Source organism: Delphinus delphis, chromosome 2 (genome assembly GCF_949987515.2).
Source record: "Delphinus delphis chromosome 2, mDelDel1.2, whole genome shotgun sequence".
Classification (NCBI taxonomy): domain Eukaryota; kingdom Metazoa; phylum Chordata; class Mammalia; order Artiodactyla; family Delphinidae; genus Delphinus; species Delphinus delphis.
This window is the reverse complement of record NC_082684.1, coordinates 146,549,516-146,573,558: the sequence shown is the minus strand read 5'-3', so window position 1 is coordinate 146,573,558 and position 24,043 is coordinate 146,549,516. Positions and strand designations below refer to the sequence as shown.

General features: G+C 38.7%; 1 protein-coding gene across 3 annotated transcripts in view; it reads right to left on the bottom strand.

The window, feature by feature from the left end:
- NEDD4 (NEDD4 E3 ubiquitin protein ligase) overlaps nt 1-24,043 on the bottom strand; it is a 174,820-nt gene that overhangs the window by 14,178 nt on the left and 136,599 nt on the right. For all 3 annotated transcript variants that reach the window (XM_060005929.1, XM_060005925.1, XM_060005926.1), the window contains 13 exons: nt 21,551-21,616; nt 18,561-18,680; nt 17,131-17,334; nt 15,853-15,933; nt 15,572-15,626; nt 15,417-15,475; nt 14,317-14,382; nt 10,097-10,326; nt 9,234-9,355; nt 9,073-9,143; nt 1,450-1,545; nt 1,015-1,088; nt 672-732 (listed from right to left, as the gene is read on the bottom strand). In XM_060005929.1, coding sequence (XP_059861912.1) covers nt 672-732; nt 1,015-1,088; nt 1,450-1,545; nt 9,073-9,143; nt 9,234-9,355; nt 10,097-10,326; nt 14,317-14,382; nt 15,417-15,475; nt 15,572-15,626; nt 15,853-15,933; nt 17,131-17,334; nt 18,561-18,680; nt 21,551-21,616 — 1,305 coding nt within the window. The remainder of the gene's footprint in view (nt 1-671; nt 733-1,014; nt 1,089-1,449; nt 1,546-9,072; nt 9,144-9,233; nt 9,356-10,096; nt 10,327-14,316; nt 14,383-15,416; nt 15,476-15,571; nt 15,627-15,852; nt 15,934-17,130; nt 17,335-18,560; nt 18,681-21,550; nt 21,617-24,043) is intronic.

Sequence of the window (24,043 nt, the reverse complement as noted above, 5' to 3'; positions counted from 1 at the left end):
CCCTCTGTCCATTTCCCCCTTTAGAGTCTCTGCTCCTTGACAGCAGGACCTATGTCTCTTTGCCTCTCGCATAGCACCAGACACAGTCAGTGCTCAATGTTGAATAAATGAAAAAGTATGTGATAAATATTTAACAGAAGACTTTTAGTTAGCTTAGGAAATGAATGCCCTGACAACAGCTTAAATGTCTATCAATTGGCAAGTTTAAATCACTTATGAATTTACAGTATGAATAAAAGGCAGCCACAAAGAAAGGTCGCTATATATCTTGACAGGTAAAGACCTCCAATAAGTATTTGATAAGTGAAGAAAGTGAGTCACAAACCAACATGTATGATGTGACCCCATTTAGGAAAAGAAACAAATAGTATATTCCACCATCCCTCTAGCACTCTTGTTCCTTTGTTCACTCAAGGTTACTTAAGGTGAGAGGAGTGGGACTGGGAAAGCTGAGGGGGATCTATGTTAAGGAGGACAGTTTATTGCATGGATTTCTTGAATGATTGCATTTTAACTCAACATCTATTCATTTAATATTTTGTCAGTATGAAAATGAATTTAAAATGGTTTTAAAAAGTCATATACTACTTTTTCTCTGACATGATAAGGCCCAATATTTAAAACTTACGGACTGTACTTTGAAGTTATAGAAGAGGAAACAAAATGAGTACCTCTTTAAAAGCAGCCATTTGCTTCTGGATTCGGTTTACAAATCGCCATTGTATTACAAGACTAAAACAAACAAAACATTTCATCGTTTTCACAGGAAACAAGAAAAACTGTTAAGGTACATGTATTCTGGTTAGAAACAAAAAATAAAGACTAGCTAAGCCCAAGGCAAAAACATGAACATGAGTGAGTAATATGACATGGTTACAGAAAGAGAAAAAGAACATTGAGGCTCTGACTCTGGGGTAAGAGAAAAAAGGTACAAAGAGTCTTCCCAGAAAGAAGTATAAAATTATTTCCAATAATTTACTAAATAGAGTAAAATACTTACAACAAAATACTTACTAAATATATTCCTTTTTGTTCTTATTGGTGACGACTATTTCTGACCCGCCGATTTTCAACTCATGTTGATGGGTCTAAAATTAAGCATGATACCTTGATATGTTATTTTAGTGAAAAAAATTAAGTATAAATATGATAGTTATACCAGAAACCTGGTGTTTTAAATTAAATCCATTCAAAAGCTAAGAAAACTTGAAATATTAGTTTTACTAAAATAAATATGGAATGAGTCAAATGTTAAAGAAGCAGAAATTCTTTCTGAGAGACAGCTTTCGTTACTGGAAAATAAATTTAAAAATAGAGTGCAGAAATATGTTGAGTACATGCATTATTTAACATCTAAACTTAAGTTATGACATTTCACTTAAGTTATTAAACTTAAGTTCTAAAGTTCCACAATTTATGTACCATTTTAATTAATCAAAATTTACAAACCTGTCCAAAAAGTTCTTCATCTATGACAAACCTGAGGTCCAGTTCTGTTGGATCGTTTTCAAGAATCCATCTTAGTGAATTGTAATACTCACTATCCTAAATGGGAAAGATTGCATATTTAAAATTTGTGTATAGAAAGAAGATACCTGAACCTGCAGAGAAAGTATGCTGAGGGTCTGAATAATTGGACAAAAGATGAAAAGGTCAGTTGGACATCTGTTACACACACACACAAGTGTTACAAAGAGATGAATGACCAGTAAGTATAAGTGCATATATCAACAACTTGGTGCCTGCTTAAAAGTTTCGAAGTCTAACTCTGTTTGGAAGTAGTGGAGGTACAGATTTTATTATCCAGTTGAAGGGTCAGTTTTGACATGAATCCTAACAGCCGTGCACACTCAGGAGCACTCAACACCTGTTTCACGTGGCCTGTGAGACTGTGTTTGAAGTGTTTAAGCAGCTCTGAGGAGGCCGTTATTTATACCTGGCCCAAGTTGAAGAAAAATCTCAAATTCAATACAAAACTTCAGTGAACCAACGCCAGTAACTGTGCAATTTTATGATTTATGAAGAATTATACTGTTCACACAAATAATGTGTCACAAAAATGGGACTTGGTAACACAGACGAGGTCTCGGAATCCACGTGTTCACACACTGTGTGATGCTATTCAGCGTAGGTTACAAAGTTATGGTCAAGGATTTAATCCTTGGGTTTCTGTTTCTTTTATTAATTTTTATATTTTATTTATTTTTTTATACAGCAGGTTCTTACTAGTTATCCATTTTATACCTATTAGTGTATATATGTCAATCCCAATCTCCCAATTCATCACACCACCACCCACACCTCACTTTGCCCCCTTGGTGTCCATATGTTTGTTCTCTACACCTGTGTCTCAATTTCTGCCCTGCAAAAAATGGTTCATCTGTACCACTTTTTCTAGGTTCCATATATATGCGTTAATATACAATATTTGTTTTTCTCTTTCTGCCTTACTTCACTCTGTATGACAGTCTCGAGATCCATCCACATCTCGACAAATTACCCAATTTCGTTCCTTTTTATAGCTGAGTAATATTCCATTGTATATATGTACCACATCTTCTTTATCCATTCATCTGCAGATGGGCATTTAGGTTGCTTCCATGACCTGGCTATTGTAAATAGTGCTGCAATGAACATTGGGGTGCATGTGTCTTTTTTTTTTAATGGACCCAGGTTGCCACTTCAGGTGGTCAAAATAAGTCATCAACTTCTTGATTCCTTGCATAAGCCTTCTTTGGTGAGCTTTTTTTTTTTAATCCACTAGGGAATATAAGTATAATACATTTTTTTTAAAATTTAATTTTATTTATTTTTTTATACAGCAGGTTCTTATTAGTTATCCATTTTATACACATCAGTGTATACATGTCAATCCCAATCTCCCAATTCATCCCACCACGCCGCCCCACCCCACCCCCCGCCCCGCCACTTTCTCCCCTTGGTGTCCATACGTTTGTTCTCTACATCTGTGTCTCAATTTCTGCCCTGCAAACCGGTTCATCTGTACCATTTTTCTAGGTTCCACATATATGCGTTAATATACGATATTTGTTTTTCTCTTTCTGACTTACTTCACTCTGTATGACAGTCTCTAGATTCATCCATGTCTCTACACATGATCCAATTTCGTTCCCTTTTATGGATGAGTAATATTCCATTGTATATTGTATATATGTACCACATCTTCTTTATCCATTCATCTGTAGATGGGCATTTAGGTTGCTTTCATGTCCATGCAGTAAATTGTACTGCAATGAACATTGGGGTGCATGTGTCTTTTTGAAATATGGTTTTCTCTGGGTATATGCCCAGCAGTGGGATTGCTGGGTGATATGGTAATTCTATTTTTAGTTTTTTAAGGAACCTCCATACTGTTCTCCATACTGGCGGTATCTATTTACATTCCCACCAACAGTGCAAGAGGGTTCCCTTTTCTCCACACCCTCTCCAGCATTTGTTGTTTGTATATTTTCTGATGATGCCCATTCTAACTGGTGTGAGATGATACCTCATTGTAGTTTTGATTTGTATTTCTCTAATAATTAGAGAGGTTGAGCAGCTTTTCATGTGCTTCTTGGCCATCTATATGTCTTCTATGGAGAAATGTCTATTTAGGTCTTCTGCCCATTTTTCACTGGATTGTTTGTTTTTTTAATATTGAGCTGCATGAGCTGTTTATATATTTTGGAGATTAATCCTTTGTTGATTCATTTGCAAATATTTTCTCCCATACTGAGGGTTGTCTTTTCATCTTGTTTGCAGTTTCCTTTGCTTTGCAAAAGCTTTTAAGTTTCATTAGGTCCCATTTGTTTATTTTTGTCTTTATTTCCATTACTCTAGGAGGTGGATCACAAAAGATCTTGCTGTGATTTATGTCAAAGAGCGTTCTTATATGTTTTTCTCTAAGAGTTTAATAGTGTCCAGTCTTACGTTTAGGTCTTGAATCCATTTTGAGTTTATTTTTGTGTATGGTGTTAGGGAGTGTTCTAATTTCATTCTTTTACATGTAGTTGTCCAGTTTTCCCAGCACCACTTATTGAAGAGACTGTCTTTTCTCCATTATATATCTTTTCCTCCTTTGTCATAGATAGGTTGACCATAGTTGCTTGGGTTTATCTCTGGGCTTTCTATCCTGTTCCATTGATCTACATTTCTGTTTTTGTGCCAGTACCATACTGTCTTGATTACTGCAGCTCTGTAGTATAGTCTGAAGTCCGGGAGTCTGATTCCTCCAGCTCCGTTTCTTTCCCTCAACACTGCTTTGGCTATTCGGGGTCTTTTGTATCACCATACAAATTTTAAGATTTTTTGTTCTAGTTCTGTGAAAAATGCCACTGGTAATTTGATAGGGATTGCATTGAATCTGTAGATTGCTTTGGGTAGTATAGTCATTTTCACAATATTAATTCTTCCAATCCAAAAACATGGTATATCTCTCCATCTGTTCGTATCATCTTTAATTTCTTTCAACAGTGTCTTATAGTTTTCTGCATACAGGTCTTTTGTCCCCTTAGGTAGGTTTATTCCTAGGTATTTTATTCTTTTTGTTGCAGTGGTAAATGGGACTGTTTCCTTAATTTCTCTTTCAGATTTTTCATCATTAGTGTATAGGAATGCAAGAGATTTCTGTGCATTAATCTTGTATCTTGCAATTTTACCAAATTCATTGATTACCTCTAGTAGTTTTCTGGTGGCCTCTTTAGGATTCCCTATGTATAGTATCATGTCATCTGCAAACAGTGACAGTTTCACTTCTTCTTTTCCAATTTGTATTCCTTTTATTTCTTTTTCTCCTCTTATTGCCGTGGCTAGGACTTCCAAAACTATGTCGAATAATAGAGGCAAGAGTGGACATCCTTGTCTTGTTTCTGATCTTAGAGGAAATGCTTTCAGTTTTTCACCATTTAGAATGATGTTTGCTGTAGGTTTGTCATATATGGCCTTTATTATGTTGAGGTAGGTTCCCTCTATGCCCACTTTGTGGAGAGTTTTTATCATAAATCAGTGTTGAATTTTGTCAAAAGCTTTTTCTGTATCTACTGAGATGATCATATGGTTTTTATCCTTCAATTTGTTAAAATGGTGTATCATATTGATTGATTTGCATATACTGAAGAATCCTTGCATCCCTGGGATAAATCCCACTTGATCATGGTGTATGATCCTTTTAATGTGTTGTTGGATTCTGTTTGCTAGTATTTTGTTGAGGATTTTTGCATCTATATTCATCAGTGATACTGGTCTGTAATTTTCTTTTTTTGAGTATCTTTGGTTTTGGTATCAGGGTGATGGTGGCCTCATAGAATGGGTTTGGGAGTGTTCCTTCCTCTGCAATTTTTTGGAAGAGTTTGAGAAGGATGGGTGTTAGCGCTTCTCTAAATATTTGATAGAATTCACCTGTGAAGCCGTATGGGCCTGAACTTTTTTTGTTGGAAGATTTTAAATCTCAGTTTCAATTTTATTACTTGTGATTGGTCTGTTCATATTTTCTATTTCTTCCTGGTTCAGTCTTGGAAGGTTATACCTTTCTAAGAATTTTTCCATTTCTTCCAGGTTGTCCATTTTATTGGCGTAGAGTTGTTTGTAGTAGTCTCTTAGGATGCTTTGTATTTCTGCAGTGTCTGTTGTAACTTCTCCTTTTTCATTTGTTATTTTATTGATTTGAGTCCTCTCCCTCTTTTTCTTGATGAGTCTGGGTAATGGTTTATGTATTTTGTTTATCTTCTCAAAGAAGCAGCTTTTAGTTTTATTGATCTTTGCTATTGTTTTCTTTGTTTCTATTTCATTTATTTCTGCTCTGCTCTTTATGATTTGTTTCCTTCTGCAAATTTTGGGGTTTGTTTGTTCTTCTTTCTCTAGTTCCTTTAGGTGTAAGGTTAGATTGTTTATTTGAGATTTTTCTTGTTTCTTGAGGTAGGCTTGTATAGCTATAAACTTCCCTTTTAGAACTGCTTTTGATGCATCCCATAGGTTTTGGATCGTCATGTTTTCGTTGTCATTTGTTTCTAGGTATTTTTTGATCTCCTCTTTGATTTCTTCAGTGATCTCTTGGTTATTTAGTAATGCACTGCTTAGGCTCCATGTGTTTGTGTTTTTTACATTTTTTTCCCCTGTAATTGATTTGTAATCTGATAACGTTGTGGTCAGAAAAGATGCTTGATATAATTTCAATTTTTTTGAATTTAGTGAGGCTTGACTTGTTATCCAAGGTGTGATCTACCCTGGAGAATGTTCCATGCACACTTGAGAAGAAAGTGTAATCTGCTTTTTTTGGAAGGTATGTCCTATAAATATCAATTAAATCTATCTGGTCTATTGTGTCATTTAAAGCTTGTGTTTCCTTATTAATTTTCTGTTTGGATGATCTGTCCATTGGTGTAAATGAGGTGTTAAAGTCCCCCACTATTATCGTGTTACTGTCGATTTCCTCTTTTATAGCTGTTAGCAGTTGCCTTATGTATTGAGGTGCTCCTGTCTTGGGTGCATATATATTTATAATTGTTATATCTTATTCTTGGATTGATCCCTTGATCAAAGTCTACTTTATCTGATATGAGTATTGCTACTCCAGCTTTCTTTTGGTTTCCATTTGCATGGAATATTTTTTTCCATCCCCTCACTTTCAGTCTGAATGTGTCCCTAGGTCTGAAGTGGGTCTCTTGTAGACAGCATATATATGGGTCTTGTTTTTGTATCCATTCAGCGAGCCTGTGTCTTTTGGCTGGAGCATTTAATCCATTCACGTTTAAGGTAATTATCGATATGTATGTTCCTATTACCATTTTCTTAATTGTTACGGGTTTGTTTTTGTAGGTCCTTTTTTGTCTTGTGTTTCCCACTTAGAGAGGTTCCTTTAGCATTTGTTGTAGAACTGGTTTGGTGGTGCTGAACTCTCTTAGCTTTTGCTTGTCTGTAAAGCTTTTGATTTCTCCGTGGAATCTGACTGAGATCCTTGCTAGGGAGAGTAATCTTGGTTGTAGGTTCTTTCCTTTCATCACTTTAAGTGTATCATGCCACTCCTTTCTGGCTTGTAGAGTTTCTGCTGAGAAATCAGCTGTTAACCTTATGGGAGTTCCCTTGTATGTTATTTGTCATTTTTCCCTTGTTGCTTTCAATGCTTTCTCTGTGTCTTTAATTTTTGCCAGTTTGATTACTATGTGTCTCAGCGTGTTTCTCTTTGGGTTTATCCTTCCTGGGACTCTCTGTGCTTCCTGGACTTGGGTGGCTATTTCCTTTCCCATGTTAGGGAAGTTTTCCACTATAATCTCTGCAAATATTTTCTCAGGTCCTTTCTCTCTCTCTTCTCCTTCTGGGACCCCTGTAATGAGAATGTTGTTGTGTTTAATGTTGTCTCAGATGTCTCTTAGGCTGTCTTCATTTCTTTTCATTCTTTTTTCTTTATTCTGTTCTGCAGCACTGAATTCCAACATTCTGTCTTCCAGGTCACTTATCTGTTCTTCTCCCTCAGTTATTGTGCTATTGATTCCTTCTAGTGTTTTTTTCATTTCAGTTATTGTATGTTCATCTCTGTTTTGTTTGTTCTTTAATTTTTCTAGGTGTTTGTTAAACATTTCTTGCACCTTCTCATTCTTTGCCTCCATTCTTTTTCCGAGGTCCTGGATCATCTTCGCTGTCATTATTCTGAATTCTTTTTCTGGAATGTTTCCTATCTCCACTTCATTTAGTTGTTTATCTGGGGTTTTATCTTGTTCCTCTATCTTGTACATAGCCCTCTGCCTTTCATCTTGTCTATCTTTCTGTGAATGTAGTTTTTGTTCCACAGGCTGCAGGATTGTAGTTCTTCTTGCTTCTTTTGTCTGCCCTCTGGTGGATGAGGCTATCTAAGAGGCTTTTCCAAGTTTTCTGATGGGAGGGACTGGTGGTGGGTAGAGCTGACTGTTGCTCTGGTGGGCAGAGCTCAGCAGAACTTTAATCTTCTTGTCTGCTGATGGGTGGGGCTGGGTTCCCTTCCTGTTGGTTGTTTGGCCTGAGGCAACCCAGCACTGGAGACTACTGGGCTCTTTGGTGGGGCTAATGGCGGACTCTGGGAGGGCTCACGCCGAGGAGTACTTCCCAGAACTTCTGCTGCCAGTGTCCTTGTCCTCATGGTGAGACACATCCACCCCCCGCCTCTGCAGGAGACCCTCCAACACTAGCAGGTAGGTCTGGTTCAGTCTCCTATGGGGTCACTGCTCCTTCCCCTGGGTCCCGATGCACAAACTACTTTGTGTGTGCCCTCCAAGAGTGGAGTCTTTGTTTACCCCAGTCCTGTCAAAGTCCTGCAATCAAATCCCACTAGCCTTCAAAGTGTGATTCTCCAGGAATTCCTCTTCCCTTTGCCGGACCCCCAGGGTGGGAAGCCTGACGTGGGGCTCAGAACCTTCACACCAGTGGGTTGACTTCTGTGGTATAAGTGTTCTCCAGTTTGTGAGTCACCCACCCAGCAGTTATGGGATTTGATTTTACTGTGATTGCGCCCCTCCTACTGTCTCATTGTGGTTTCTCCTTTGTCTTTGGATGTGGGGTATCTCTTTTGGTGAGTTCCAGTGTCTTCCTGTCGATGCTTGTTCAGCAGTTAGTTGTGATTCCAGTGCTCTCCTACAAGCCCACCTTTTTATCGGGTTTCTGTTTCTTTGTAGTAGCCTAAACTCAAGGCCTTGCTTTTGGACTGCCATTTTGAAAACATATGCCATTCATCACAATTCAAATACTGATGCAAGAAATGCATAAAACTGATGTATAACATGTTGAAGTATTTAGAGAGACGTTTACTGATATATGCAACTTTCTTTGAAATGCATCAAAAAACCAGGATGGATTGATGGATGGGGGTGTGGACAAGTGAGTATAGATAAAAAGCCAATTGTGTAATCTGGGTGGTGGATACGCACATAGCCATTGTAAAATACTTTCAATTTCATTATGCGTTAGAAAATTTTCATAATAAAATGTTGGGGAAAAATGTTCATTTGTATTTTGGCACATCTATTGAGTTTTTTCATTATTAAAAGGTAAGCCTGTAAGATATTCATTTGCCTGTTCTATCATACTTTATAAGTGAAAAAGACATACCACCGATTCCATATCATGAAGTGTTATTGGCTTGTGCAGCATCATCTTGTAAAATGGGCGGATGAAAAAGCCTTGCAAAAAATCAAATATATTCAAAATGATTACCAAGTGAAAGAAATCAGATAATTACATTAAAAAAAAGTTTTAGGCTTAATACTAACCATCCAACAGTTTGCCATGATAAACTGCCATCCCAGCTACCCGGCCAATAAACTTGAAGTAAGAGAGGTGATCTTCATTACACAATCCAGAGTTGGGATTTATCTGTAGGGTATAATTATCCCTGTAAAGATAACCACATTTGAATGTTCCTTTCTATATTTCATACAAAAATTTTAATATGACTAAATAACTGTAAATCATCTCCCTCTTTTCAGAGTTGTTTACCTCTGTTAGAACCATATTACACCATTGGATTTAATGGTTTTAAAAACAGGCATTTTGATCAAAAGGTGGAAACAATCCAAAATGTTATTGAAAGATAAATGGATAAACAAAATGCGGTAGATACACATAACGGGGTATTATATAGCCTTCAAAAAGAAGGAAATTCTACCACATGCTGCTACATGGATACAACCTTGAAGACATTATGCTAATGAAGTCAGTTACAAAAAGACAAATACTGTATGATTCTACTTATATGAGGTACTGAGAATAGTCAAATTCAGAGAGACAGAAAGTAGAACGGTTAATGCCAGGGAGTGGGGGAGATAGTGTTTAAAGGGTATGGAGTTTCAGTTTGGGATGATGAAAAAGTTCTGCAGATGGATGGTGGTGATGGTTACACAACAATGAATGTATTGTACTTAATGCCACTGAACAATGTACTTAAAATGATAAAAATGGTAAATTTTATGTTATGTATATTTCACCACAATTTTAAAAAGTTATTTCTGAAACAACATTAGTTACAGTCTCCGTTTTCTGACACTGTGATGTACATTTTCCTTGCATCACATCGCTCTGTTACTTTCAAAACAGTGATTTTCTTTCTGTATACAGTCATTGTAAAGGTACTTACGTAGCAGAATATTCAAACAACCCATAATAAGGGTTAAACATTTCCTTCGAAATCAGAAAGAACCATTCTCTGGCGACTCCTCCATAATCTAGTCCCTTTTCGCCATCAAACTCAATCCACAGTCTAGCCTTGAGGAAGTCTGCTCTCTTGACCCCCATAATTCTCCTGTAAGAGTCCTCAAGGACAGTTGCACGGCGAAGTTTCATTTCAAATTTGTTTGGAATGTCATTCTGAAAACCCAGAGAAGAGAGACTAATGGTTTAAATCAATTCAACAAGACGACACATTTCTCTCATGAACGTTATAAAATTCATTGTATTCTACCCTGTGCCCAAGATCCTTTTTCAGGGAAAACAGGACTAGGTATATTGTCTGTATTTCCTCCACGGTATGAAATCACTCATGCATTTTCTCTAGTCACTTAATTACATAGACTTCTGATTGTCACATCTGAAGAAGCAGCTACTGATGGTGGTAATAAGGCTCACGTGAAGGCACTTCATGAACAGTTCTTTCCGTCTTAAGATCCAATGAAGAAGACCATTCTGTGACCTGCAGTCAGTCTAGCCACTGCCTGCTACTTGTGTGCCTGTTGGCTCAGGGTTCTTCCCTGCCCTCCACTTTTCCTCCTTGGAGCCTGCCTGCTTCACTCATTAACAGGTGCTAACATTTACAGACTGTGCCCGTACTGTTCCCAGCATTTTAATGGGTTAACTCACTTACTCCTCATAACAACACTATGAAGAAGCTACTATTATTGTCTTCATTTTATGGGTGAAGAAACTAAAGATACAAGTTAAGAAAGTCTTAGCTCCTGACTCTCTGTTCTTAGTGAATGAGCTCTGTTGCCTCACTCATCTTTTGTCCATACTTTGCTTATATGACAAATGTAGATAACTATGCTTTTAGGCAGACCTTGTAAATTACATAGAAATATATCTGAATAGTTTATTCTTGAGTGCTTTGTGTGCAAGGTTCAAGTGGAAACCATGAAAAGGAAACATACTATAAATATTCTGTCACTTCAAAAAGAGGGTTAGCTCTAAGGGGAAAAAAAAATCAATTTCACTCTCATATTTAAGAAAAGTGGAAAGTCCTATAGAAACATAATAATACAAGCAGTTTATATAAGCAATATAAGCATAACATAATCAGTTTCCTCTGCTGCTTATGCAATTTTAAAAAGTGGTAAGATTGGAGAAAAGGAATTTTAGAATTTTAGGCACTAGGCAAACAGTGCAGGTAACTCAGCAAGCATTTACTGAAGGCCCGCTCTGGGCCAGGTCCATGCTGGGTAGGTATCACAGCGGGGGCGGAGATGGGAGGAAAAGGGAATAAAAACATGGCATAAGATGTGGTCACGTTTTCAAGGAGTTTATAATTTGGTGTGTGTGTGAGAAACAAATGTAAATGTTACTAATTCTGAGATTTAAAAGGTAGGAAAATTGTTAAAAATAGAAATAGACGCAAAGTTCTTGTGGGCAAAGAGACTGAGCTATTAATTGCAAGTGAGACAATCAAGGAGGCTTCAAGAGGGGGAAGGGAGAGGGCTTCCCTGGTGGCGCAGTGGTTGGGAGTCCGCCTGCTGATGCAGGGGACACGGGTTCGTGCCCCGGTCCGGGAATATCCCACATGCCGTGGAGTCGCTGGGCCTGTGAGCCATGGCCGCTGAGCCTGCGCTCCGCAACAGGAGAGGCCCGGCAGTGAGAGGCCTGCGTACTGCAAAAAAAAAAAAAAAAAAAAAAAAGAGGGGAAGGGAGACAGGGACTGAGCAACAGCATGCAGGAGGGGTCTAAGCCATCTGACAGCTGGCCGGTACAGAAGGAGGAGGGGAGGGAGAGGAGGGATTAGAGCGCAAGAAGGTTTAGAAGCAGTGTGAGGCCACAGTGTAGACAGCGCGAAGGCTGACCAGGAAGAGCTGCTGAGCAGGAAGCCACAGGATCGGACTGGTGGGTTCTCAGAGGCTGATGGCGTCGAGTGTAAAGGGTGTTTTTAAGGAGAGACAAGAAACGTGCTGGTCAGTGAAAGACCCCTGAAACACCGTGTGAGAGAAGACGAGTGGACCATGTGAGTGAGCAGTGGCAACGAAGAGAGGGCTGAAGGAGAAATTTCCACCTCTGAGCCGAGTGGTGGACCATGCATGGGTTCTAGAGTCAGGGGACACTGTGTTCAAGTCCCGCTTCACCTCACACATCTTTTCAAAGGCTTAATTTCCTCACCTATAAAACAGGGACGATAATACTGACCCTCAGGGCGCTGTTTCAGGACTTATTAGGATAGCGCATTTCTTGCGCTGACACGATACCAGGCATGCAGTGATCTCCGTAATGATCAGCCACCCTTATTCCTAACTAATGAGATGTTAAGGATTAGGCAGAAGAAAAGGTTAAAGACAGCTCAAAGCTCTGGAGCACTGATTTAGATATTTTCATCTCCATCTTGCTCTTTTGCTGTGATGTGTCCAGATAGGGATTTTAATTTTCAAATCCTGCTTGGGAAATTTTGTTAAACTGAGGGTTCAGATTCTCAGCCTCTTTTCTCAGGCTCTCCAGTCTCTCTTTCTGGAACAGCTTCATGCTTCTTAAGCTTTCTTTCATAATTTTCATCTTTTTATGTATCTTTGTTGCATTCTGGGTAATTTCTTCTCTTAATCACCAATCTGATATGTCAGGTGGCTTAAGAGAATGGACTCTGGCGCTAGACCACTTGGTTTGTTTCTGGCTTTGCCACTAATAACCATGGAACTTGATCACATTGCCTAATTTCTCTGAACCTCAGTTTCCTCAGATTTAAAATGTGATAATAACAGTCCCTTCCTTATAGAGTTATTGTAGAGATTACACGTAGATAAGACACGTAACTTGTTAAGAAAAACGTCTGTTATGTAGTGAAAGCTCAATAAATATTACTGCTTTCATTATGGTTTTTGTGTTCTGTGACCTGTTGCCTCATCAACCATTAGATACTGTAACATGCTTATAAGTGTTCAGACTGGCAAATGGAGAAGCTAGTGCTTCTATTCCACCAATACACTGTCATTAAGAATGAAAATATTTACCAGACAAGTAACTCAAAATAGACTTAAAATCCCAAATAATTTTAAGAGGTAGAAAACAAATTTCGAGTGATTTTAACATAAAATTATTATTGAAAATGAGTTTAAAACATTGATGACATTTTAGGGCTTTATTCAGGCATAAAATATCTGCACTATAAAACTATCATATTTCATTTTTTTGTTAAATTTAGGATGAGAAAATCTGTGGAAGCAGACCCACCATCTTGAATCTGGAAAAGCAGGCTTCAGGCTTGGAAGGCAAGTAAGTGTAACCCAATATAGCCACCTAGTGGCAGTACTCCTAAACTGCAGGGCAAGGGGAAAAGCACGAGCAAATTAGAAAGGCATTAAAAAATGGTCATCACCTTCACAGATACAGAGAACAAATTAGTGGCTACCAGGGGGAGAGGGAAGCGGGGAGGGGCAATACAGACTTGGGGGGGAAGGGTTATTATGGAGTTACATGAAATCGTGTGTGTGAAACCTTTGAAAACTAAAGCACTATGGAATTTAAAGAATCTTTCAATTTTTAAAAATTACTAAAAAAAAAAAAATAGTCATCACCAACAGAAATGAAATAGATGGGCAGATGAGTTTAGTTCCAAACATAATGAATTTGTGGTGATGGAAAAGAGAGTAGTGAACATTTCTGATAAGCAGAAGGAGACAAGCAATAAGAGGACTGCTCCAACCACAGCTGTACTGTCAAATTATGCAGAGATATATCATATTTGAAGCTGTAAATAACGAATGACTAACACTGGAAAACAATAGTCAAAGCAGAAAAGGAATCCAGAGAGTCCTCCTACACAATTAAGTCCAGGCCTGGGGATAATCTCCTGAGCTATCCTTGCTTAGTTCCTATAAAACCCAAACCCCACAAACCCACGAGGGAACCAGGTTAGAGCTCTTTAAAAGCACACTTCTAATACTATTTTTCTATATTACAAGGTATATTGAAAAATAAAGACATAAAATAACTGTGGTCTCTAATCATATATTTATTACAGGTACTCAAAAAATACACATCCTTTCCCTAAAAGAAACTACTCAAAGTTGTTAATATATAGAATAAATTCTCTGTTACTTTTTAAAATGCATTTCTCATGCTTTCAGTCTATATGACAATCATTCCTGAGAACTCGTTATAAGTATCACTAACCTGCTTCTTCAACTTTCTTCGGAAGAACTCATACTTTCTTTTGTAATCCCTGGAGTAGGGCACTGCCTTGAGTTGAAAATGTTGGAAAAATAAAGAAGGTTTAAGTTGTTTCATTCTGGAACAATTTTACAAACTCCCCTCTGGGTATTTGATGAACATAAGTTAAAGGCATTAAAAGAGAATATTTGAAAAGTTTAATTCAAAGAAAAACCATATATATAATTTAAAAATTTTTAATTTCTCTGTTTAAGATAAAATTGTATTCAGCAATTCCTATGGCTGTAATTTTCATCATGCAATACTCTTGAAATGCAACAGGCCAGAAACAGGAAATGTCTTCCAAGTAGAGAAATATTAGAAATGAACATTTCCATTTCTAAAGAGGCTTTCAAAGTGATTTCTTCATTAAAGGAGTAATTTGAAAAATATACTTTTTGCTTGAACTCTGAGGAGTTGCCTTTTTTATCCATTACTTTAAAAGACTAAACATGGAATCAGAAGAGTAATCTACAAGAACTGTATCTTCAATTTTACTTATTTTTGTGAATTAGGAAACAGTTAAAATCTGAAAAACTGAAGTTGGAAAAAGAAGCTATATAAAAGAGGAAAATGATTTTCCTATCGTTAATCTGACTCAAGAGCAGTGTAAACATCATACATGGTCATAATTGTACTTAAATGTGAGTACGTTTTATATACCGGTATTTACAACGATTTCAACCAAAAAGTTCAAGTCATGACCCTGAGTTGATACGGTGCTCTCTGCTTCCTCACCAGATACGCTCTTGGCTCCTTTGATCTGCTGAGGATTGCCAGCCTTCTTCTTCAGACAAGTACTAGCCTGAGCACGGCAGACCACTGCCTCAGTATTTGACTATCTGGCTCACTGGTTTCACAAGGCTGCCACGCAGAGTAAGGATAATGACTTTATATGCTCTTTTCAAATAACTGAGACCTGGTGTACGGGCGGTGGGGAGAGGGGAGATCTGCAAATGTGCTTTCCTCTCAACACCTTTAGTGCTATGTCCTTGATCAAACACCCTTGAAGAGACAGGTAAGTGGACAACCCCATCAGAGGATCCTGATACAAAGAGACTTACTGGTCCAGTTATGGCTACATTCTGCAACCGAGGATCTTCCCATTGCGTTCTTTTTATATCTGAAGAAAGAGAGAAAAAAAGATGGTCTCCATCCTCATGTACAAAATTCGATACTGCAAAAGATAATGTAATGAAAATAATCACATTGCACATACTGTGATTTATGTAGAAGATTCTTCCATCGGTGTGAGTTCTTTCTTCCCATCCTGGCTATAATGAAGAATATATTTCAATTATGTTAGGAAACGGTTTTCGATGTATGGGCAGAGAAATAGATTTGGTTATATGGTTGATTTCATTTGAATATTCCATTCTTAGTAGAAGACATCAACACTTCAACAATAATATTAATTATAGTTGTTAAAGAACTACTGTATTCCAAAATACAAATGTTTGAGATAGCCAAGTTAGATGGGTAGCAGTTCTAGAAACTTACAGGTAAAGGCCCCAGGTCATTGGAGGAATCAAGTGATGTCTTTCCTCTCGCATGAGTTGGAATTTTCAGTCTTGGATCTTCCTTTTTTGGTAGAGGAAATAAAGAAAACAATACACACACACAAACTTTAAAATCATGAAAGTCAATCTGTTACTATGTTTTCTAATATCAATGGATATCACTTTTATTTCTTTTGCTTACTCTATGAAATAATAGGTTCTCATCTAAAATCTATCACTCACAGGCTACAATATTCAGTTCTCAGATCTCAGAGGAGGATCGGTATTAACTCACTACCTCTTTCACAGAAACCATTCGGAGTATTTTGCCCACTCGTTATGGACTGTGTCACTACTTAGGGCTCTTCTCTAAATAAAAACTGGTGTAAGAGTGGGACATAAAACTGGAGCACATGTTATTTCTGAGGCCCTGAACATGCTTTTAGGCACCTAGCTGCTAAGGTGTTAATTTATTAATATTTATGAAAGATAGGAAGGTAAGCGCAAAAAGGTTATTAAAGGCAATTCAAATTGTTGAAAGAAAACAAAATTTAATTTATTGATGTATAATTTTAATATTATTTTCTTAAATCATTTATTGTATAATTTTAGTTTTATTTAGGTATATTGGTGTTTTAAACAAATTTATTAATCAAAATCTCTTCACCTGCAGCTGATTTTCAGTAATTTTTCAATTACTGGTGAACCAACTGCTCAACAACTTTAAGCCTCATCTTAACATAAAAATACCTATTCTACCTAGTCTCATAAGTTTTTTTGGGTACTATGAGATATGGATTCAAAAGTACTTTGGAACTATAAGCCTCATATAAAGGGAAAGGATTATGACTAAATATCTTCCTCAGTATTCATGGCTAGTGAGCTAAAAACTGCAAACATGGTAATTCCCTGGCAGTCCAGTGGTTAGGACTCCACACTTCCACTGCAGGGGGCGTGGGTTCGATCCCTGGTTGGGGAACTAAGATCCCACAAGCTGCACAGTGTGACCAAAAACACACACACACACACAAAGACAAACAAACAAAAACTCCCCAAACTGCAAACAGGAAGTAAATGTATCTCCATGACAATCCCCCCAAATATTAAAAATAGGCATAAACATATTGAATAGAAATAATCCTATTAAGAATTCAACCTATCTCTAAATGAGGACTAGGAAATGTAGGGTATATTAATGTATAATTAAAGATTATCAAGAACTACACATGAGACACTATTATTGTTGTTATAAATTTAAACTGGAGAGCACTGAAGTTACCCAGGTGGTGGTTTTGGTGTTGTGGTCAATGAAGAAAGGCCTCCCGTTTGGTGCATGCCGGACTTCCCAGCCTTTGGGAAGGAATCCTTGCTCCACTTCAGATGGCTGGGTCACCTGCTGTGCTGCGTCACTCGTGGGGGCCTGTGGGTGAGGGCCTGCAGAAGAACCCTGGCTTGATGGTAGCTGACTGGTCTCCACTGTGGCCTAGAATGTTAATTTAATCGTGTTGCAGTGTTTATAGAGAACACACAAATAGCTGTGGTTAAAAAGGTAACTTAACCTGCAAACAGCACACACAATTATAAATAGGCCTAAAGATTGGAGGCTCATTTTTCCAATACAGTGTTTTGTCAAAGTTTGTTTTTAAAATAATTTAGAATTTCTCAGCTGATTCTTGAGCAGTAAGAATGCTGGTTAACCGTCAGTCTGTTAGCCCTAGTTGCAAGGGAAGCTGCAGTGCCAAGTGGAGAAGGTTGTCTTTGCTCACCCAGAAGACTCATATAGAGTGGGAATTTCCCATACACACAAAGTGGGTTCAAACGCTGGGAAGACAAAATGAATGACAAACATATACTACAGAAATGCATACCTGAAAGGTAATATATTCATGTGATGAAATATAAGGCAGTAGTTAAAAGAAATACACTGGATTTATATATAAAACAACATGATAGGGTTTTAAAACAATGGTGAGCAAAATAATATTTAGAATTATATAATACATCTTTGCAAAACTTGACACATGGACATAAATATCATTTTGCATTGTTTAGCTCTCTATTAAGTACATAAAATAGGCGGGAAGAATCCCCAACAAGCTCACGATGGTAGTTCCCTCTGGGTAGTGGCGTCAAGTGCTTGGCTAAAAGGAATTTAGTTTTATCTGTAAGATTTTATTTTAAAAAAGAAAATGTCTAGAAACATATATGGTGATTTGTTAATGGCGGTAAATTCAGGGTGTTAAGAAAATCGGTATTTACTATCTTATTCTCTGTACTTGTCAGTTTTAAAAAATTTCTCAATAAGAGACATGGTGATAAGAGAAAATATTTTCCTAAATGCTTGCAAGGAAATATCACAAAAGGCGCTCACTGTTGCCAAGGACAAAGTGTCATCATGACAAAGTTCTTTGATAGATACTAATCATCAAGATTATCTTTTAGCAAAATAATGATCTTAACCATTCAAATTACACAATTACCCAGTGGACCAGATCATTTACTTTGTCCTCCTATTCCCAATTGGACTTGTTTTACATAATAACAAGCGGTGATTCATGTATATTAGAGATCGGCCGGAAATGGCAGACAATTAGCACCAATATCAGAAAATAATTAGAAGCATCCAGCATATACTACAAAGTGACATAACAGCTTCCATAGCTTTCAAATTATGTAAGAAAACACATTAATGGATAGATTGCAGGGTACCTGTACAGTGGGCTTTATCCAGGTAGTAGTTCTGCAATTATGATCCACGTAATATGATCTTCCTCTTTCATCTTGTTTTTCTTCCCAACCTGGTGGTAATCCAGATGAAGTAGGCAAGAGCTAAGTGAAGAATAACAGAAGAATTAAATATTAATAAGAAAGAATCCTTTTTAAAAGGACCACATCCCTTTTTCACTGCTAGCTCTCTTTATTTTTATTTTTTTTAAGATTTTTTTTTTTGACGTGGACCATTTTTAGAGTCTTTATTGAATTTGTTACAATATTGCTTCTGTTTCATGTTTTGGTATGTTGGCTGTGAGGCATGTGGGATCTTAGCTCCCCGACCAGAGATCGAGCCTACACCCCTTGCATTGGAAGGCATAGCCTTAACCACTGGACCGCCAGGGAAGTCCCCCTGCTAGCTCTCCTTAAAATGAATCATGTTTTAAATCATATTTTAAAGTGTACAGCATTTCACTTAAAAAAAAACTCTAGTAGGACAGATAATAATGATGAGAATGATAACACTAAAAATCAAGAGAGTAATAACAACCACACACTAAGTGCTTTAACACAGATCATGCCATTTAACCTCCACACAAACCTTAATGAGATAATTAAGATTACTGGCCCATTTTACTTAAGGATGAAACTGAAGCTTAGAAAATGGAAGCAATTTCCTACCAGATAACATTGCTAGTAGGCAGCTGAGATTTGCACCCAGGTAGTCAAACCACAGATATGATCACCCATAAGTGCCAAGTCAAAAGTTACCCCTGCTTTCTTTCTGTGAGGGCTGGGGACATGCTGACTATTGTAGTGTATTACTAATGAACAAAAGAGGTCTAGTTTTCCAGGTTTACTTAAAATAGTCCAGGTCTGGCCTTCCTTTTGTCTTTTTTTTTTTTTCATGAGCTTTAATTTTTTAAATTTTTTTGGCCGTGCGGCAGGTGGGAGTCTTAGCTCCCCGACCAGGGATCAAATCTGCGCCCCCTGCATTGGAAATGCGGAGTCTTAACCACTGGACCGCCAGGGAAGTACCCGTTTTGTCTTAGAGATTAGACTCTTCAAGGTTTCGCCTGGTTCCCTAATGTGTCCTACCTATACAAACTATCACACTAGTCTGTTCACTAGATATACTGTTCCCTAGATGTACGGGGGTTAGATGTACATTGCTGACAGTTACGATGAGCCGTGAGTCTACAAAATAATGGAATTCAAATTCGCCCAACTTTACAAAGGTCCTACAGCTGGTGAGTAGATACATGGGATGTAGTAGACACATCTACACGATGCCATATCATGAGCTACTGAGACATGTAACAACATGGATAAACCTCAGAAACATCACATGAAGTGAAAGAGGCCAGATACGTAAGACGGTACGCTGTATAGTTCCACTTACATGAAATTTCTAGAAAAGGCAAAACTAGCAACAAAAGCAGATGAGTGTTCACCTGGGGCTGAGAGTAGGTATTAGGATTAAGAAAACTTTTTGTGGCGATGGGAGAATCTCAAACTTGACTGTGGTGATATTTGCACAACTGCATAAATTTACTAAAACTCATTTATTTGTGTACTTAAAAATGGGTGGATTTTATGGCATGTAAATTATACCTTAAGAAAGCTGTAAACATGCAACCAAACAAAAGAGACCGCTAATCAATGTATTGAGAAGAAAAAGGCACGGAAATCGCTTTTCCAGTACATAAAATGTAAATCATCTCTAGATTCTATGGCTCATCTGGTGTACTTAAAATAGTTTCTCGGATGAGTGCCTGTCAGTCAATCAGAAATTCACATTTCAATGCATACAGGAAATGATGAAGTGAGGCGGGAGAAATACCAGGGATCTCCTTAAGTGGCTCCAGGCGAGTGGAGGTGGACAGACACGGGGCAGTAAGTGAGAGGAAGGCTGGGGAGGGCAGTCTTGCCGTGGCATCCACCCTCTTGCTGATGGTCAATGGTGACTGGACCAACTGCACAGGTGGGTACCCCTTCCTTCCTCAGCACAGGGTCCATGTCCCTCTCTTGATGCAGGGCCACCTTTTTAGATAGATGAGCCACTCCTAGGTCGAGGACTTCTGGGCCTGTGCATTCCTTTGCTGGAACTCCCGTGAAAGCAAAAACAATCCCCACTTTTCAAAATTAATATACAGACTGCCATTCAAAATCACAAATGGTTGGTGGGAAAAAAGTGAGGCGGCCAGTCCAAGTGGGGAACTGGAACACTCACAGACCCAGAATGGGGAGAGAATTAGGACATGGAAACAGGCTATTTGGAAGAAAGAGCCCAGACAGAAGGGAAGGTGGCTGGGGCAGGAGGGGGGGTCTGTGGGTAGCTAAGAGGGAGGGGAGGCTGAAAGGGCCAGGAGCCTGGGTGTTTACATTTGCTTTGAAAAACAAGCGGGGACCATCTGAGGAAGAGACAAACTCGAAGCAATGATGCTTGAATCAGAAAGAGGATAGAGGCCATGACGTTGTTAGGTCTAAGCTCCAGTCCAGGTCATGGCGGGAGATGCTACTGAGGAAGCAGCGGACGGCTCCTCAGCGGGCTGATGAGGTTCATCCTGGCCGCCAAGCCTGCCGACACCAGGGCACACCTGCCTGAGGGACCGGCCCCTGACGCAGCTTCATGCACGGGGCGGAAACAGTCGCAAGATGCCACGGGCCAGGCACAGAGCAGAGTCCACTGGAGACCACAGTCTCGATCTGTACGCAACACCTCCAGCCCACACAGCGCTTCACCTGCCAAGCCCAGACGCTACCCACCAGCACATGGGGACTTGGCTTTCTCATGATGGGAGAGACAGGTCTCCAGGTTTTGTCTTTAAAGGGCCTACCTATCCCATTTCCCCTCCCTCAACCTCATCCCCCAGAGCCCAGATGCTGTGCTGGATCAAACGTTCATGTTCAGCATTCCAAAAAAAAAAAAAAGTTGCTGCGTCTTATATTTTTATTGAGGACTGAGGGGAGAGGCTAAAACTCACCACAGGAAGTGTAGGCTGTTCCTCAAAAGTATAGGCTTGTAAGCTGCCTCTTCTGCTGGAATGATTCTTATAAAAGAAAAAAAAAAGAACGATAATAACCTTAGGTCTCTGATTTGTCTTTGAATGGCAGATAAGGTAGCAGGGTGGGTATGATGGGGCAGAAGAAAGAACACCCACCCCACCCACTCTCAGCCTCACTCAACACCACGCCACCCCCGCCGATGCCTTCCAACTTCCAGCTCACACTTGTCCCTCGAGTCCTAGACTGTCTCCTGGACACTTTCTCTTGAAGGTCTAACAGAGAACCCTTTACTGTGTCCAAAACTGGATTCAGCTTTTCCCTGTCCACACCCACTCAAACCTGTTCCTTCGCAGGTATTCCTCGTCTCAGTGGGCAGCAAGGGAGGCCAGCAGCTGCCCTAGGCAGACATCGGTCAGCCCCCAATTTCTCCCCCTCCTGTCCCTTACAGCCGGGTCAGTTACCAGATCCTATGCATTCTATTTCTTTACTAGCTCTCAAATACATTTCCCTTACACTTTTTTTTAAACTTCAGGTTTTCATCCTTTATCACCTTGGCTATTACTATGGCAACATCCTAACAGATGTGCTTGCTGCAAGTCTCATTTGCTTAAATCTACTCTCCATACCCCGTGCTGCAGCCAGAGAGCGTTCTGCAGCACAGATTTCCTCACATCATTCTCTCACTCCGAGCCCTTCGATGACTTAAATTCACTAGGATAAAATCTACAGCACAGAGCACAATGGTTAGTGAGCTTCCGGACCCGGCTCTTCCTGCTGGCTGCAGCCCTCCAATCTCACAACCCAGCCTCTGGACACTCCAGATTACTTGTTTCCTGGAACTCGCATAATTTTTCTTTCCCTGTGCTTTTATATGCACGCTGTTGTTGCCATCTGAAATATTTTAGCTCTGTTACTTAATGACATTAAAATTTATAATATATGTATAAATTAAGTCAGAGGAGCCTCTGTAGGATTGTTTACAATAACAAAGAACTGTGAACCATCTAAAGTCCATCAAAGGAGACTGGAGAAATAGCTTAAGGGTTACTTGCACCAGGGAATGATGTTTGATTATTTTGTTGTTGTTGGTTTTAAAAAGAGCACACCTATGTTTACTGAAATGGTCCAATGTCTATGATACAGTATGTAAAAAAAGTAAGTTACCAGAAAGTGCGCACAAGATGATCCCAGGTTAAAAAAATGATATACAAATATGTCTGTGCATGCATGTTTATGAATATGTAGAAAATGTTTAAAACTATATATGCCAAACCATTAATGGCAATTGAGGGAGCACAGGTTAGAGGTAAAATGGAAGATTCAATTTTTGCTTTATAGACTTCAGTACTGTTTCAATTTTTAACCATGACCACATAATACTTTAAAAATAATAAATTAATTTTTTTGAATTAATATGCACATGGTATGAAATTCAAAAGGTACAAAAGATATATGCTCTGTTTACCCTGTTCCTCTCTTCAGAGCCGAGCAATGTTACCAAGTTTAGTTTAGTTTTCAAGAAATATGATACACATATTTATTCTGTCATGTAAATAATTTTATAAATGGTAACGTACCAAAAACACTGTTCGGTACCTTGGTGTTTTCCACTGAACAATATCTCTTAGGGATTGTTCCATACAACATATACATTCAAAGATACTTCATTCTTTTCAATGGCTGCATGGTATTTCATTGTATGGATGCCACCTTTTACTCTTTTTTTTTTAACCATCTTTATTGGAGTATAACTGCTCTACAATGGTGTGTTAGTTTCTGCTGTATAACAAAGTGAATCAGCTATACATATACACATATCCCCATATCTCCTCCCTCTTGAGTCTCCCTCCTACCCTCCCTATCCCACCCCTCTAGGTGGTCATAAAGCACCGAGCTGATCTCCCTGTTTTATAATTTAAAAAATAATAATAACAGGAAGAAAGGGAATAGGACCTTATGTGATTTATCACCAGCAAATCAATATAGCTTATCCTTGAAGTCTTTGACCTTTCCCACTCCTCTGACCAAAAAATAAAATGAAATGAATGGAAGATAGAATAGACGGATGGAAGAAAGGAGGGGAAGGGAGCAGGCAGGCAGACCTGCTCTTGGATATTCACACAGGCATTTACACAGAACTGTCTACATTGAAGCGTCTTAAGGGAGGTGCTAGAACAGAAGTCAGCAAACTTTTTCTGTTAAGGTCCAGAGAGGAAATATTTTTTATGGGCCAAGCGGTCTCTGCTCCAACTACTCAACTATGACGATCTAGTGTGAAAGCAGCCATAGGCAATACTTAAACAGACAGGTGGGCTGTAGGCTGAAGATACTTTAACCAGCATATAACCTGGATGCGGTCAGCCCTCCATATTTACTAACTGAATGAAAAGCAAGGAATTCCAACTGGAAATGACCACAGCATCCTCAGATGCCTCTTTGTCTTCCACTGAAAGGTCTCCCTTGATAAGGTT